Source organism: Phyllostomus hastatus, unplaced genomic scaffold (assembly GCF_019186645.2).
Source record: "Phyllostomus hastatus isolate PE091 unplaced genomic scaffold, TTU_PhHast_1.1 phas_scaffold_129, whole genome shotgun sequence".
NCBI classification, from domain to species: domain Eukaryota; kingdom Metazoa; phylum Chordata; class Mammalia; order Chiroptera; family Phyllostomidae; genus Phyllostomus; species Phyllostomus hastatus.
This window is the reverse complement of record NW_025334009.1, coordinates 4,970,110-4,983,368: the sequence shown is the minus strand read 5'-3', so window position 1 is coordinate 4,983,368 and position 13,259 is coordinate 4,970,110. Positions and strand designations below refer to the sequence as shown.

At 42.6% G+C, this 13,259-nt stretch overlaps 1 protein-coding gene and 1 non-coding gene across 7 annotated transcripts in view; both read left to right on the top strand.

Annotated features, from left to right (window-relative positions):
• The first annotated feature begins 369 nt into the window (after nucleotides 1–369).
• ARIH2 (ariadne RBR E3 ubiquitin protein ligase 2) overlaps nucleotides 370–13,259 on the top strand; it is a 47,795-nt gene continuing 34,905 nt past the window's right edge. The window contains exons 1-4 of one of the 6 annotated variants that reach the window (XM_045856607.1): nucleotides 377–549; nucleotides 1,781–1,923; nucleotides 3,497–3,558; nucleotides 5,102–5,443. In XM_045856607.1, the coding sequence (XP_045712563.1) occupies nucleotides 5,195–5,443 (249 nt within the window). In that variant the 5' untranslated portion in view covers nucleotides 377–549; nucleotides 1,781–1,923; nucleotides 3,497–3,558; nucleotides 5,102–5,194. Of the gene's footprint in view, nucleotides 550–1,780; nucleotides 1,924–3,496; nucleotides 3,559–5,098; nucleotides 5,444–13,259 lie in introns of those variants that run through there. The other 5 variants (XM_045856605.1, XM_045856609.1, XM_045856606.1 and 2 more) reach the window with 5 other exon arrangements.
• Nucleotides 7,799–7,932, top strand: LOC123830902. Its single transcript, XR_006787838.1, has one exon. It is a non-coding gene; the product is annotated as a small nucleolar RNA SNORA42/SNORA80 family (small nucleolar RNA).

Sequence of the window (13,259 nt, the reverse complement as noted above, 5' to 3'; positions counted from 1 at the left end):
CTGGCGCGCTGACCCAAAGGCCCTGAGAGAAACAACAGTCCTTTATCCACTCCACAGACGCCAAGTTATAACCGTGTCCAGCACCCGAGTACAAAGAGCAAAGTGAGGAGTCCATCAGAAAAACGCTGGTTAAAAGTATCCCGGCGGGTGGCGCTGATACCCGAAAGCAGGAAGCGATGCTGTGACCATGCCGCAGTAAGCCGAACCCTCTACTTTGCGGCTTTCCGCATCCCCCGGAGCCCGGCGTGCCCACGAGGGCAGCCTCTGGGACCGAGCACTGAGCCAGAAACAAGTGTTGACGGAAGGGTAATTATTACACTGCGCCCGCCGCGACCCCAGCGACCGCGGGTCGACCCCGGGCCGGAAGTGACGCAAACGCGCCGAGCACTTCCGGAGTTGCGGAGAACGCTCCGGCGGAGGAAGTAGCGCGGGCCTTGACCGGCGTCGGCCGCCGCCGCCGCTGCCGTCCCGCCAGGGTCCGTTCCCTCTGGTCCGGCCTGACCCAGTCCGGCCCGCCCGGACTCAGCGGCCGAGGGATCGCGGCCCCCGGTAAGTGTGAGGACAGAGTTGCGGCCTTGTTTACCCGGCGGGCCGGGGGAGGGGGGTGGGCTCTCAGCGCGCCTCCCAAGCCCGGCCGGGGCTCCGCCTTCGTCGTCGCCCCTGAGGCCTCGGCGCCTCGGGCAGCCGGTACTTCATCTTAACTCCCGCCGCCGTCTGCAGAGGGGCGGCTGAAGTATATGGCCGAGGCGAGCGAGCCGGCGAGTGCTTGGCGTCTCCGTTTTTTTCTCCTCCTAACGCCTCAGCTCGCGGAGAGGTCAGAGGCCATCGCCTCTGACCGACTGGCGCCGGCACATCTGGGCCCTCCCCAACGGGCGCGCAGGCAGGCGCGCCGCCTCCGGGGCTCCCCACTCGAGTCAGTGTTGGGAGATGTCGCAGGGCGGCCGCGCGGTTAGTTAACGTCCGCCTGTGAAGGGTCCCCCAGCGCGTGGGTCCGTGTCCTCGCAGATATCTCGCCACCTTGGAAGGTACATGCGGCCCAGGAGCCGCGTCGCCGCCTCGCGGGACGCCGCCGTGCCAGCCGCGGGAGAGACAGCGGTGTTCTCGGATGACTTCCCACTCAGTGCTGATTGTTGGTTGCTCTGCCCTGTGGAACTCTCTGCCCCAGCGGACATAGTCTTTACCTTTGCTGTTGAGTAGGGTAGCCACTAGGCACGAGCATTTGACTTGTTGCCAGTGCGACCGAAAAGCCAAATTTTACACTTTATTTAATTTTTAAGTTAAAACTTAAAACCCACATGCGGCTAGCAGCTGCTGCGTATGACAGTTCAGGCATAGTGTGAGGTTTTGAAGCTAAGTTGCTGGTGCATATAATATTTTTGTGCCAAGGAGTTTTCTTCGGAGATGTAGACTTGCAATGACCGTTCAGGGCTGAAAATTGTATCTGGAATAAACATCTCCAGAGTCACCAAACAATCTCTGTTCTTGTCCTTCACACTGGGAAGTCTTAAGTTTAGACCCTGTAGCCCAGAGTGGGTGTCAGGTCTTTGGCTCTGGGGAAAAGTAATTTATTCCTTTTCCGTCTGGGATGTAGGAATAGTCTTTAACATCTAAGGAAATTAAAGTGCCGTCATTAGTTGTTAATGAGGCAGTGGCATACTGGCCCCTTTGAGCGATGTCAGCACTCTTCAAGTAGAATAGTAAAAGATTAAAAGTTAAGTGTTTATTTTAAAAGTGAACCTGGAACACCCAGTAAGTACTAAATGGTGTTCTCTTCTTCCAGGTTCCCTTGTAGGAGGGGAACCTGAAGTTTTCCTCTGCTTCTTGAATATTTGGTTGGTGAGAAGCCTGAGCAACCAGTAAGCCCAAATCCTGGAGAGGAATCCAAGGAAGGGAAAAGCGGGCTCTTTTGTTGCGATTCCAGAGGTAACTTTGTGGATAGTATCAGGCTCCCCGGAAGGACGATGGGGAGTTATGAATCACCAAAGTCCATGAATCTGGTGGGTGGGTGTCACTGGTGTCTTCTGGTTGCCAGCTCTGTGGGCAAGTTACTTAACTTTTTTGAACTTGAGCTTCCTCATTTGTAAGAACTAGATGACAGCCGCTTTGTTGGGTTGTGGAGGTTTGCTGAGAAGGACTTGGTCCTGAAATTGGCTCTCATTACAGGAGAGCTATTGGTAGTGATATTTCGTAGATAGGAGCAATATTCATCGATTTTGTTTGCCCAGTACACGGTATCTTACATAAAAATACAGGTAAAAGAAAAAAGATTTTTTAAAAACTCAATTGCTCCTCCAGTATTTTGAAAATACTATGCCACAGTTATTGTTCAGACTTTGCTTTTCATTTAGGTTGTATTTGCTTGTCTTATGTTTAGAAGTTGTAAGCTCTAGTTTTCTGAGAAATCCGAAAGGATTAAGAAATAGACATAAAATACCTAATTGGATAAGCAAGTAGTACTTACTTCGTCTTAGATAGCAGGGTCTGGATCTCTGACAGGAGGCCCTTGAGCATGTCAGAAGAGAGGTGGGAATTGGGAGTCAATATTGCCTAGTGTCATCCTGGAAGGGACATTTTTTATTTGAAAATAATTTTTTTGTGAGTAAAGTGAGGTCTGAAATATTGGCAGTATTCAGTAAGTGTTAGATTACTACAGTGGAAGTGAATTTATAGTAAAAATCCAGTTTTAAGTCGGTTGCAATTTACTTTGTCCACATTTAGGATTGAACAATAGGTTGGCTTTCAAATTGAGGGAGGGAATTGGGTATACATTTCCATCATCAGCACCCCAAGTTAGGTTATTGTCAGCTCTTGATTTTGAATACTTTCTTTCTTTTAAGAGGACCACTTAATTTGTCAATATAATTATGAGAAATGGATTTCTGTGGGACATACAAGGAAATACAGTTGACCCTTGAATAATGTGAGGATTAGAGGTGTTGCCCCCTGCACAGTGTAAAATCTATGTATAACTTTCTTATTGATTTTTAGAGGGAGAGAGAAACCTCGATTTGTTGTTGCACTTATTCATGCATCATTGGTTGCTTCTTGTATGTGCCCTGACTGGCCATCGAACCTGCAACCTTGGCATATCTGGATGATGCTCTAACCAACTGGGCCACCCAGCCACGGCTGTGTATAACTTTTAAGTCCCTAAATAATAGTGTACTATCGACCAATAACATAAATGTTAATGAATACGTTTTGTGTTTACATGTATTATATGTTATACTGTTACAATAAGGTAAGCTAGAGAAAATAAAATATTAAGAAAATTACAAAGAAGAGAAAATATATTTATAGTATTGATTGAAAAAAATCCACATATAAGTGGACTCATGTAGTTCAGATCCATGTTCAAGGGTCAGTTGTAATTTCATAGTTGTTCTGGTCTCTTCCTGCTTGTCCTTTTAAATGTCTTTGCTTTTTAAAAAATAAACTTGCAAAAGTAGGGTACCAATTTAAAATACATAATTAGAATTTTCTCTTTTCATTTTAGATGGAAATCATATGACAGAGTATTTGGGCAACATCTTTCTGAAAGATCTTCAAGGATTACAGGTATTTGTAATTTAAATTTTAACTTTTTTTTCTAAATGAAAACTACCATAGTTAAGTTCAGTTGTGAATTGGTGGTTCTACCACATAAAACATCTTACTAAAAGTGAAATTGCAAATACTACATTACTGTTCTCTTACATGATTTTAAAAAATTGGGCATTTGTAGTCAACATCAAACTTAGATTCACTGAATTTATTTTAAATTTTATTATTAAAATGAGGCTCTACAGTCCTTTAGACTGGTTACATATTCAGTATATACATTTTTAATCTTTGGCTTAATTTCTTTTTAGAGGTTATCTACTTCAAATAGACTTTACATTTGTATTTAATTCAGATTTGTTTGTGTAAATTATTTACATACCATTCAGTTTAAATGCTCTTGCATTTTAAGGTTGTCTGTTTTTAGATTTAGGTCACTATTTGATATTATTTATTGGAAATTATCACTTGAAATAGTACTTGTGCAGAGAAGTTAATGGGTATTTGCCAATGTCTTTGAGTTGAAGTTAGTACTTGTGATTATTTTGCTTTCTCAACTAGTATTCTCTGTTCATTTATATGTGATTGAGTAGTATTTTGAACTGTGAAGATTTCTCTTTTTCTTTTTTAATATTTTATTTATTTTTAGAGAGAGAGTAAGGGGGGGAGAAAGAGAGGGAGAGAAACGTCAGTGTGTGGTTGCCTCTCACGCACCCCTCCATCGGGAACCCGGCTGCAACCCAGGCATGTGCTCTGATTGGGAATTGAACCAGCAACCTTTTGGTTTGCAGGCCAGCGCTCAATCCACTGAGCCACAACTGCCAGGGCAGCTGTGAAGATTTTTCAGTAGCTGTTTTCATTTGACCTTTTCGCCCTAAATAGATTCTGGTTTTCCCTAGCCTTGATCATGCTAAGACAGAGAATATCTGTAGTTTTCCTTCATTATTAGGTCAGTCTCTTTGCCCCTAAGTACTCTATTTAAAGGATGGGTAAAAAACCCTTTAAGACCGAGTCAGTTAACTTTGCAGGCTAGAGGAAGATGTTGAAGAGCTATGTGGCTTGTTTTCTTTACTAACTATGCAACTGCTTCCAGATGTCTAAGAGTGATGTCTGTGACAGAGTGATTTTTTTCCCTAGCTATTGTATATATTGGGAACTGTGTCCCTGTTTATGTGCTGTCTTTGTCACCATTAAGTGGGATGTGATTAGCAAAGTGATTATAAACTTTGGTAGTTCAGCCTTTACATTGCTTCCCCTGTGGGCAGCTGTGGGGATGTGCTTCTCTATTAAAGATTCTGGCAGAAGGGACGCATTGACACAGAGCAGCCTTACTTTTTCACACTAGGGCCTTCATGTGAAGTTACCATTATCAGCCACTTCTGCCCCTCCAGGAAAGGGTTTCCCTTGGATGAGGGGAGGTGACCTATCTGAGACAAGAGTTGGGAATAGGCCATAGTGGGTGTAGGGCCAGGGCTATGCCATTTTGACTCTTGAATGACTTCTGTTACAACTTCTCACAGTGAAAGTAACGTGCATTTTTTTTCTTTTTCTTCCTTAGAAGACAAAAACACTAATGTATTTGAGAAAGTGGTAAAGATTGGGGGGAGGGGAAAAAACCCTGCTTTCCTGATTTGCAACTTGGCTGGATGCTAAGATGTCTGTGGACATGAATAGCCAGGGGTCTGACAGCAATGAAGAGGACTATGACCCAAATTGTGAAGAGGAGGAAGAGGACGAGGACCCTGGGGACATAGAGGACTATTATGTGGGAGTAGCCAGCGATGTGGAGCAGCAGGGGGCTGATGCCTTTGATCCTGAGGAGTACCAGTTTACTTGCCTGACCTACAAGGAGTCCGAGGGTGCTCTCAATGAGCACATGACCAGCTTAGCCTCTGTCTTAAAGGTGAGCAGTGTTGTCAGTGCCAAGTGTAATCCCCCCTCAATTAAATCTTAAATCTGAATTTGAGCTATTGCTAACTAATGTTTCCTCCAGACTGATGGAATGGCCCTGTAGCTTGAAAACAAATCTGAGTATATGTTGGATCATTTTTACCTTGTTTTCTAATACATGCATATCTAAGACCCTCAGTTTCCCAGACCGCCAAGAATTAGAAAGGAGGGCAGATTCAGAAATGATAGACTAGAACTATGTAGAAGCAGAATTGCAAATTAACACTTGTTTAAGAATGTGAGTCTTATGAAACTTTATTAAGACATGATAAGCATCAGAATCACCATCTTGTACACAGCCATGTTGAGTGACTGATAAATGTCGTGAGAAGTGCCTAGGCACCTGGTTTGCCCTAAATAATCAGCGCCTCTGAGCTAATGACCTCATTTGTTTCATATGCTGGTGACTAATGTTGGAAGAAATCTTATAGCAATAAATACAAGAATAAAGTAAGTTCTCATAGCTTGTATTTCACTTATTTGAGAGGGTTGTTAATACGGAAATTTTAAAGAAGTAATAAAGTTGGTTATTCCATCAAGCACTGTATTTTTAACTAAACTTAAACTATCGTATTTTTCAGTCTCTTACACCTCAGGCCAGTTACTGTCCTCACTATGAACATTTTGTAATAAGTAATATTGCACTAGTATATTATACAGTCACATAGAACATTACGTACTATGAATATTTTTACGGTCATGTAGACAATTTCCCAGCACATTTCTTTCTTCTCTGTGTTGGCCATTATGTGAAAATGAGGAGATTTTTCTTATTTTACTGTTTTCTTTGACCTTCCTTCAGGAGCTATTATAGACTTTGTTGTCTGTTCAAATTGAAGGTCAAGGGTACATTGGTGTGATTTCAGTCAAACAATCTTGTTGGTATTTAAATGGAAATAACTAAAGTGTGCTGTGTGTGATTTCTCTAACAGTTATCTACTAGTTTAGGTTTTTTCCCCCAGGTGGTCAGCAAAGACTAACCTTGAATTTAGATACTCAGGGCTTTTTTAGCAACTATCTAGAAGCTGAATGCTAGAGGTTTTTTTTTTTGTGACTCACTTCTTGAGGTGATTGCAGACTTTCTCTTTTGTGCTTAACAGAAAAAAACTCTGGAGAAAGGAGACCCATTAGGACCTCGGGGTTTGGGATTTCTGCACCATAGCTACAGCAGAGCTGCTGGTACTTCTGTCTCTAGAGGGGGTTGCCCTAATAAAGAGAGGCATCAGGTTTCTTTCTTCCTTACCCTGCACACCTCTCCCTCTCTGGTCAGCTAGCTTCTTTTGCTTTAATCATATTGCCAGGTTATATACAATGTTGGTATTTACAGTTGGAAGAGGAATTGTCAAGTGTGGGGCTATGTGTTGGACAGTGTCTGTTGACTAAGTTCCTCTGAGTGTTTCCATCTATTCATAGAAGTTTTCAGTTTGTCAGGCCCTCTGTGCCGACTTTCCTACACTGCTAGAGACAGGTGAGGGCCCAGGAGCCTCTCTTTCCATCTTTTGTGTGTGTGTGTGTGTCGTAAAATACATGTAACATCAAATTCACCATTTTACATCTTTCCTTATGCTGACATATGGTCAGCCCTCTGAAAAGCCTTCTCTCCCTAGGAAGGCCTTCCTCGCCTTTTAGTCCTTCAGGGCTCCTTCGGAGTCTAGCTCGTCCTTCCCCTGAGTGAGTCTCCTTAAGAACCCCTAGAAAACTGTGGTTGTGCCTTTAGTCTCAGTACCTAGCCCACGTGTTTAACCTTTTCCACATATTGTCGCATGGTTTCTTCAACTAGAAGAACGTTACTTATTGGAGGGCAGAAACTGCTTTATACATTGTATGCCCCATCATTCCTGTCACAGTGTTTCAACCATAGTAGGCATTGAATTATTTCTTGGATACTTGTGGATTTTGCCAACTGTTGATGGCCGTAGCTGGTGCTGTTGGTGTGAGCTAGATTCCCTCGTTCCTGGTGTACATCCTTCTCTACTGTCATAAGAGGGTATTATTCCGGCCCTCGGGGTCCTGAAAAGAAGTAGCAAAAGAACTTGGAACAGAGATGAAGGAATAAAAAGGATGGAAGAAAGTTGAAATATAGGGAAGATTAATAGAAAATGGGGCAAAAAGGAAAAGAATCCGTGGAAATTTAGATGACGTTAGAGGATAGATTTTTCCCCTCATTGAGGAGCAAGTTTAGATCATTTTCATTCTGGGCCTGGGCAGCAGGCATCCTGGCTTTTCCGGTGGCTTGGCTGCACATGAAGGGACTCGGTGATGTTCTAAGTGGTGTGGGGATTTGACCAGAGATGAGGGTGAAGGAGATGCATGGGTTTGGGGTTATGGCGGGCCCGTCCCTCTGGGTCTCTCTCAGTGTCCCATGCCAGAGCAGACTGTGGCCTTAAACGGTTGCCTGGCCTCTGCCCGTAGGCTGCAGGCGCTAGAGTGGGTGACACAGTGGAAAATAAACAAAGGAGTCACACACAATCTTCCTCTTTTACACTGGCTAAAAACTAGTGTTTTTATTTTTATAATTAATATTTTTTGAGGTGGAAGGGAATAATTAAGTGCCGAGTTGACAAAATGCTGTTCACAGGTGCTTTGGCTGCAGTAGCTCCCTTTCTGCATGTGTCTCTGAGTGGGGATCAGTAGTCGTCTCCCAGATCACTGCTGATTTTCCCCATTGGTCACGGTGCTGTTTGTACAGGTCTGTGACATGCTGACATACTTCATTCTTTCATATGATGTAGGTGCTATTTGGCTAGTAGGAAATGTGACATTCATGTTGTTAAAAATTACAGTTTTGTGGAAAGCTGTCCATAAACACAAGCTATCTTAAGTTTGAGGAATGGCTTGAATTTTTCACTGTTACTCATGTCTGTGTTACTTCTTTTGTGTGTGCTGGCAGTTGCTTATTGAACCATAGTTTAGCATAAAGTTAAGCCTTTTATTGCCTTTTGGGATTTGATGTCTTTTTTTAAGATTTTATTTTATTTATTTTTAGACAGAGGGGAAGGGAGAAAGAGAGGGAGAGAAACATCCGTGTGTGGTTGTGTCTCCTGCACCCCCTACTGGGGACCTGGCGCACAACTCAGGCACGTGCCCCAACAGGGACTTGAACCAGCAACCCTTTAGTTCGCAGGCTAGCACTCAATCCACTGAGCCACACCAGCCAGGGCAGGTTTGATGTTTCTTAGGTAGAAAAACCCCAACTGTCTGGGACACTGAGCTTTTGGTTTAGTGGGGTCCTCTGGGCTGAGAGCAGCTAACTGTGTTCTGGGACTAGTTCATGAGTAAGGGCATTAATTGAGAAAGGAAAATGCCCAGAAAAGCTGATCAAAGGCTGTGGGTAGACACCAGAGGAAATGCTTATCTGTTGGGGGGTGCTGTTCAAATAATGGCAAAACAAGAAGCATTGTTATGCAAAAGAGCTATCATCCTACAGAGGTGTAATGAGAGATAAGATGATTGCCAAGTGAAGTATTGTGTTGTAGGAGGGCTATGACAAATACTTTTAGCAATCATGTATGAATCTTGGAAGAAAACAAAGTTTCCTTTTTTATACACTATATTTATATAAAACTTATAAGATTATTTTATTATTGTTATAGGTGAGAGAGGCCCTTTCTAGTAATAACAGGCATTTTTAATACCATGTGTGCAATAGCCAAAAAGAATTTTGTCCTTCAGTGAATCCTGTTGATGCTGTTCCGTGAAACTTATGAGGCATTTGCTATCAGACTGCTCAGGGAGGGGCTCAGCTGGTAGAGCCCAGGCCTCTTTCCTCGGTGATGGTCCAGAGGTGTGTGCTGCAGTGCGCCCTCCTCTCAGCAGCCTGTTGGGGGTCTGGGCCAGAGAGTCTGTGTTGTGCTGGGCCCCGCCCAGTTGCCTAAGAGGGGGGAAGAGATAGTTGACTTTGGGCTAGGTCTAATGTACAGTGAGCTGTCTGAGCGGTGTGTTGATGGGAGAACCTTGAAGGTGTGGTGGAAGGGCAGTGTCGGTAACAGAAGTCCAGACCCAGTGGTTTGATAAGCATGAGGATAAGAATGTTCCCTTCTGGGCTGGGGTGGGAGACTAAGGTGTACAGGTGAAAGGAATGAAATGTGGAGGATCGTAATGCAATCCGAAGTGTCTTTACTATTGGAAGGAAGGAACAGATTTTTTAGACTTAAACACTGAACTGTGCTGTTCACTTCTCAAGCCTGGTATTTCCCAGGTAGGGTTGGAGAAATAAGCTAGTTATTTTCAGTGTTTTTATTACTGTTCTTCTTGCTCTTTGAATTGCGGTATTAACTGCGATAGTACTGGGAAAATGTTTCCTAGAACACCATTCTGCCCCCCCTCTTGCTTGGATTTGTTTTAGAATCTGGCTGGAAAAATGTCTTAAGATTTTTTGGTAGATGGTTATTCCCCTTTGTGCATGAATCAGAATGAGTTTTCAGGGCTTCTGATTCTTAAGTGCAGAAGTCTTTAATAGTCCCAGTTTTAAAACAACCTGGTTTCTATGTATTTGACACTTTTAACAAGGAATTGCTGTTCTTAGCACAAAGTACCTTTTATTTAGTCTTTCTCTAAGTGGCACCAAGTTTTTGTACATCTGACAGTGCTTTAAATTTTATTCATTAAATCAACTTTTTTATATCCTGATGTAGCTGAATTTTAAGGCTTTTATTTTTATTTATATATTTATTAATTAAATTTTTGTTTTTGTTATTACTCAGGTTAAAGTATCTTTAAGCTGAGCATAGTAACACTGTTTGTGTGCTGAGCAGCCATCTGTTTTCTATTTTTATAACCTGATGTCAGGTTTCTTTGCATGCCTGTATCTCAGTAGAATCTAGATTAAATTCCTGTTCCAAATAACTGGGTGTTAGTGGGTGTGTTGCAATACCTCGCAATGCTTTAAGTCAAGTCTGATTTGTATTTTAACTGGTGATGTATAAATTTATTCTTTAAAGGGAGGTGAGAAATGTCCAGAGTGACATTGAGAATTGCCTGAGTACAACTAGTGCTAGAGTTGTCCCTGTCTTGCCAGTTTACAAAGGTTATTGTCATCATTGACTTTGTGTGCTCACTGTGTACTTGGCACCACACACAACATGCTTGCTGCCTTCCAGAAAAGAAGCCCTTCATCAGAGTCAGGGCCAGCTTTCATTCTAGTCTTTTTATTGTGCCTTAGGAACCATGTAAACCATTTGTAACCAAGGGGTGATTCTAATCCCACATGTGTGTCTTAATCCTGAATTTATTTATATTTAAGTTTTTTGTTGATGTTACTGCAATATTAAAGAAAGAATGTCATTCATAATTCCATTAACCTAAAATAAATTTTCTTCCTTGTTTATTATCCTTCAGATATTGTACATATTCATACATAATATTACTGTGCTGTGGTTCATTCATTCATTCAGCCAATATTGTCCAACCTACTATTTGTGCCTTGCACTGGGAAAAATAGCCGTGAACAGAATAAACAAAAATCCCCACCCTGGTCAACATTACGTTCTAGTAATCAGTATGTACATGTATTTTCATATATATTTCAAACATTTCCCCATTTTTACTTCATTGTCAGATTACTTTAAATGGCTGTATACTACACCATCTTGTTCTTGAACCATAATTTGCTCAAGCTTTCCCCGTTGGGCATTTAGGTGAATACTTACGTGTTACAGCTGGGATGGTTATACTGCTGTGAGCATTTGCATGGAACGTGGCCTTGTGTATGTTGGGACTTAGAGCCTTGGCTAGTACTCAGCTGATTGAGCTTCATCCCCTTTTCTGCCATTTAATATAATGTGACTTGGGCAACTTTCTCAATATCTCTGTATTTTAGTTTTCTCATCTACAGAATAGTAATAACAGTATCTCCTTTAGAGCATTAAATGAGAGGGTGCATGTCAAGTGCCTGGCACACGAGTATTCAAATAAATGCTTAACTTATGGTGGAAGCAGGGCAAGAGCAGAACATATCAACAGTGGTGATATGGTTTTCACGTGTTTGCTGGGGTTCCTTAAAACACTTCCTTAGGAGTGTGCCAGTTGAGTCATGGAGTAGGAGCCCCATGGAGTAGGAGCCCCATGGAGGAAGGCTCTAGGTGGCATATTGCTGACTGATGCCTCCTAGCGTGCATGTGGTATTTGGGTCGTGTGGATTCTTTTGCCTTCATCTGGAGATTCTGGTGCCCTGCTCCTGGGGCTCACTAATAAGAAAAGTAAAAATTATGCTAACAATTTTGAATTGGGACCAGGAGAAGGATACAGGGATATATATAATATAGCCTGTCTGTTGTTCTGACATTTTTGGTTGGCTTTGGTGTTTGATCTTGTTCTTTGCGTTGACAGCACTGCTTAATGAAATGTTGAGTTGACTTTGGGGTCCTTGTTATCGAGGCACACCCCCCTTACTTTAACTTTTTCTCTGTCTCTAGCTTTGTCTCCCTGGTGTGCACGTGTGCATGCGTTTGCTCTCTCTCTCTCTCCTCTCTGTTTTTTACTTTGTCCTTGTCCCTGCTACTCTAGGAAAAATGTAAAGGATTAGCTTTCTCTGCCCAAAAGAGAGAGGAGTTGTAGGAAAGATTTGAGAAATGCAGTGTGAGACAGCAAGAAGTTTCTTATGTTGCTCCTTTTGAAATGTGTCTGCCCTGTGGCCTGATAAACTGACATGAATTCTAAGAATTTATAAGCTTTTCTTTGAACTGTCACAAACCTTTATAAACATGAAATGGTTTTACTGTGATAACTATAAGTTATTAATCATAGATAGAGAAAAATACAGGCAGAATGAGCGAGAGGTTTGTTAGAAAAATTGAACAGGAGAACAAAGCCGTTTTTATAACCATGAATAAAGAGTGGTCCCTGTATCTGGGGAAGTCACTCTTTCTGACTAGCAGTTTCTTTTCTGGCCAGTGCTTGCTCTACCCATTCTCATTCATCCCTTGCTGTAGGCTCTCACCAGTCTCTTCAGTGCTCTCAACATCTGTATGTAGCCTTGCCTCCTTTTATAAGAAGTAACTCCAATGCCATTAAACTTGGCTTCCTGGATTCTCTGTCTTACTTGATACCACCATTCACCAAGCTGGAAACTGAAGACTTGCCCTTGACTCCCTTCTCCCATGAAGCCCTCCTTTGATCCTGAGGCCGAGTTGGGCACTCTTGTCTCTGCACCGCTGTGTGCATGTTTCTTGGTACGTACTTGGACTTACTGCACATTAGTAGCTTGTAAACCAGGGCTTGAACTCTATGAGATGGAGGCCAACGTTTTTTCCTTTGCATAATAACACCTACTAAAATGCCTGGTTATGTTTTGTTCTTAGTAAGTGTTGCTTATTGTTGATCTGATTGTGTAAGCCCGGTCAATAAATGCAAAAGTTGACAACCCAGAGCTCATTTCTGTATGCTCCTGTTTATCGAGGACATACTTGTCAAAGGGCTTCCATGAAGCCAGCGGTTTTCTACATGGAGATGGGATATACCTAACGAACGTGTGGTTCCCAGTGTGGGGTGCATGTCAGAATTTGTTTTGGCAATTCTGATGCAGCAGCCTGACCTTCATGCAGATGTAATGAAACATGCTCTTCAGAGGTGAGATGGGGTATTTTACATTATATTCACGTGGAAGTACAAAAAAATATTGTGTAATGATTCGGGTTATCAAAGTGAGGAGGGAGGAGTGCGCCCTTCCTTTGCTGTTGAAAGGATGTGTCCAGCGTTCAGAGTACTGGTTTCGTAACCAAAGTGGGGAAAGACACCTGCCACCGACTACCGTAGAGGTGGATAGGTTTCCT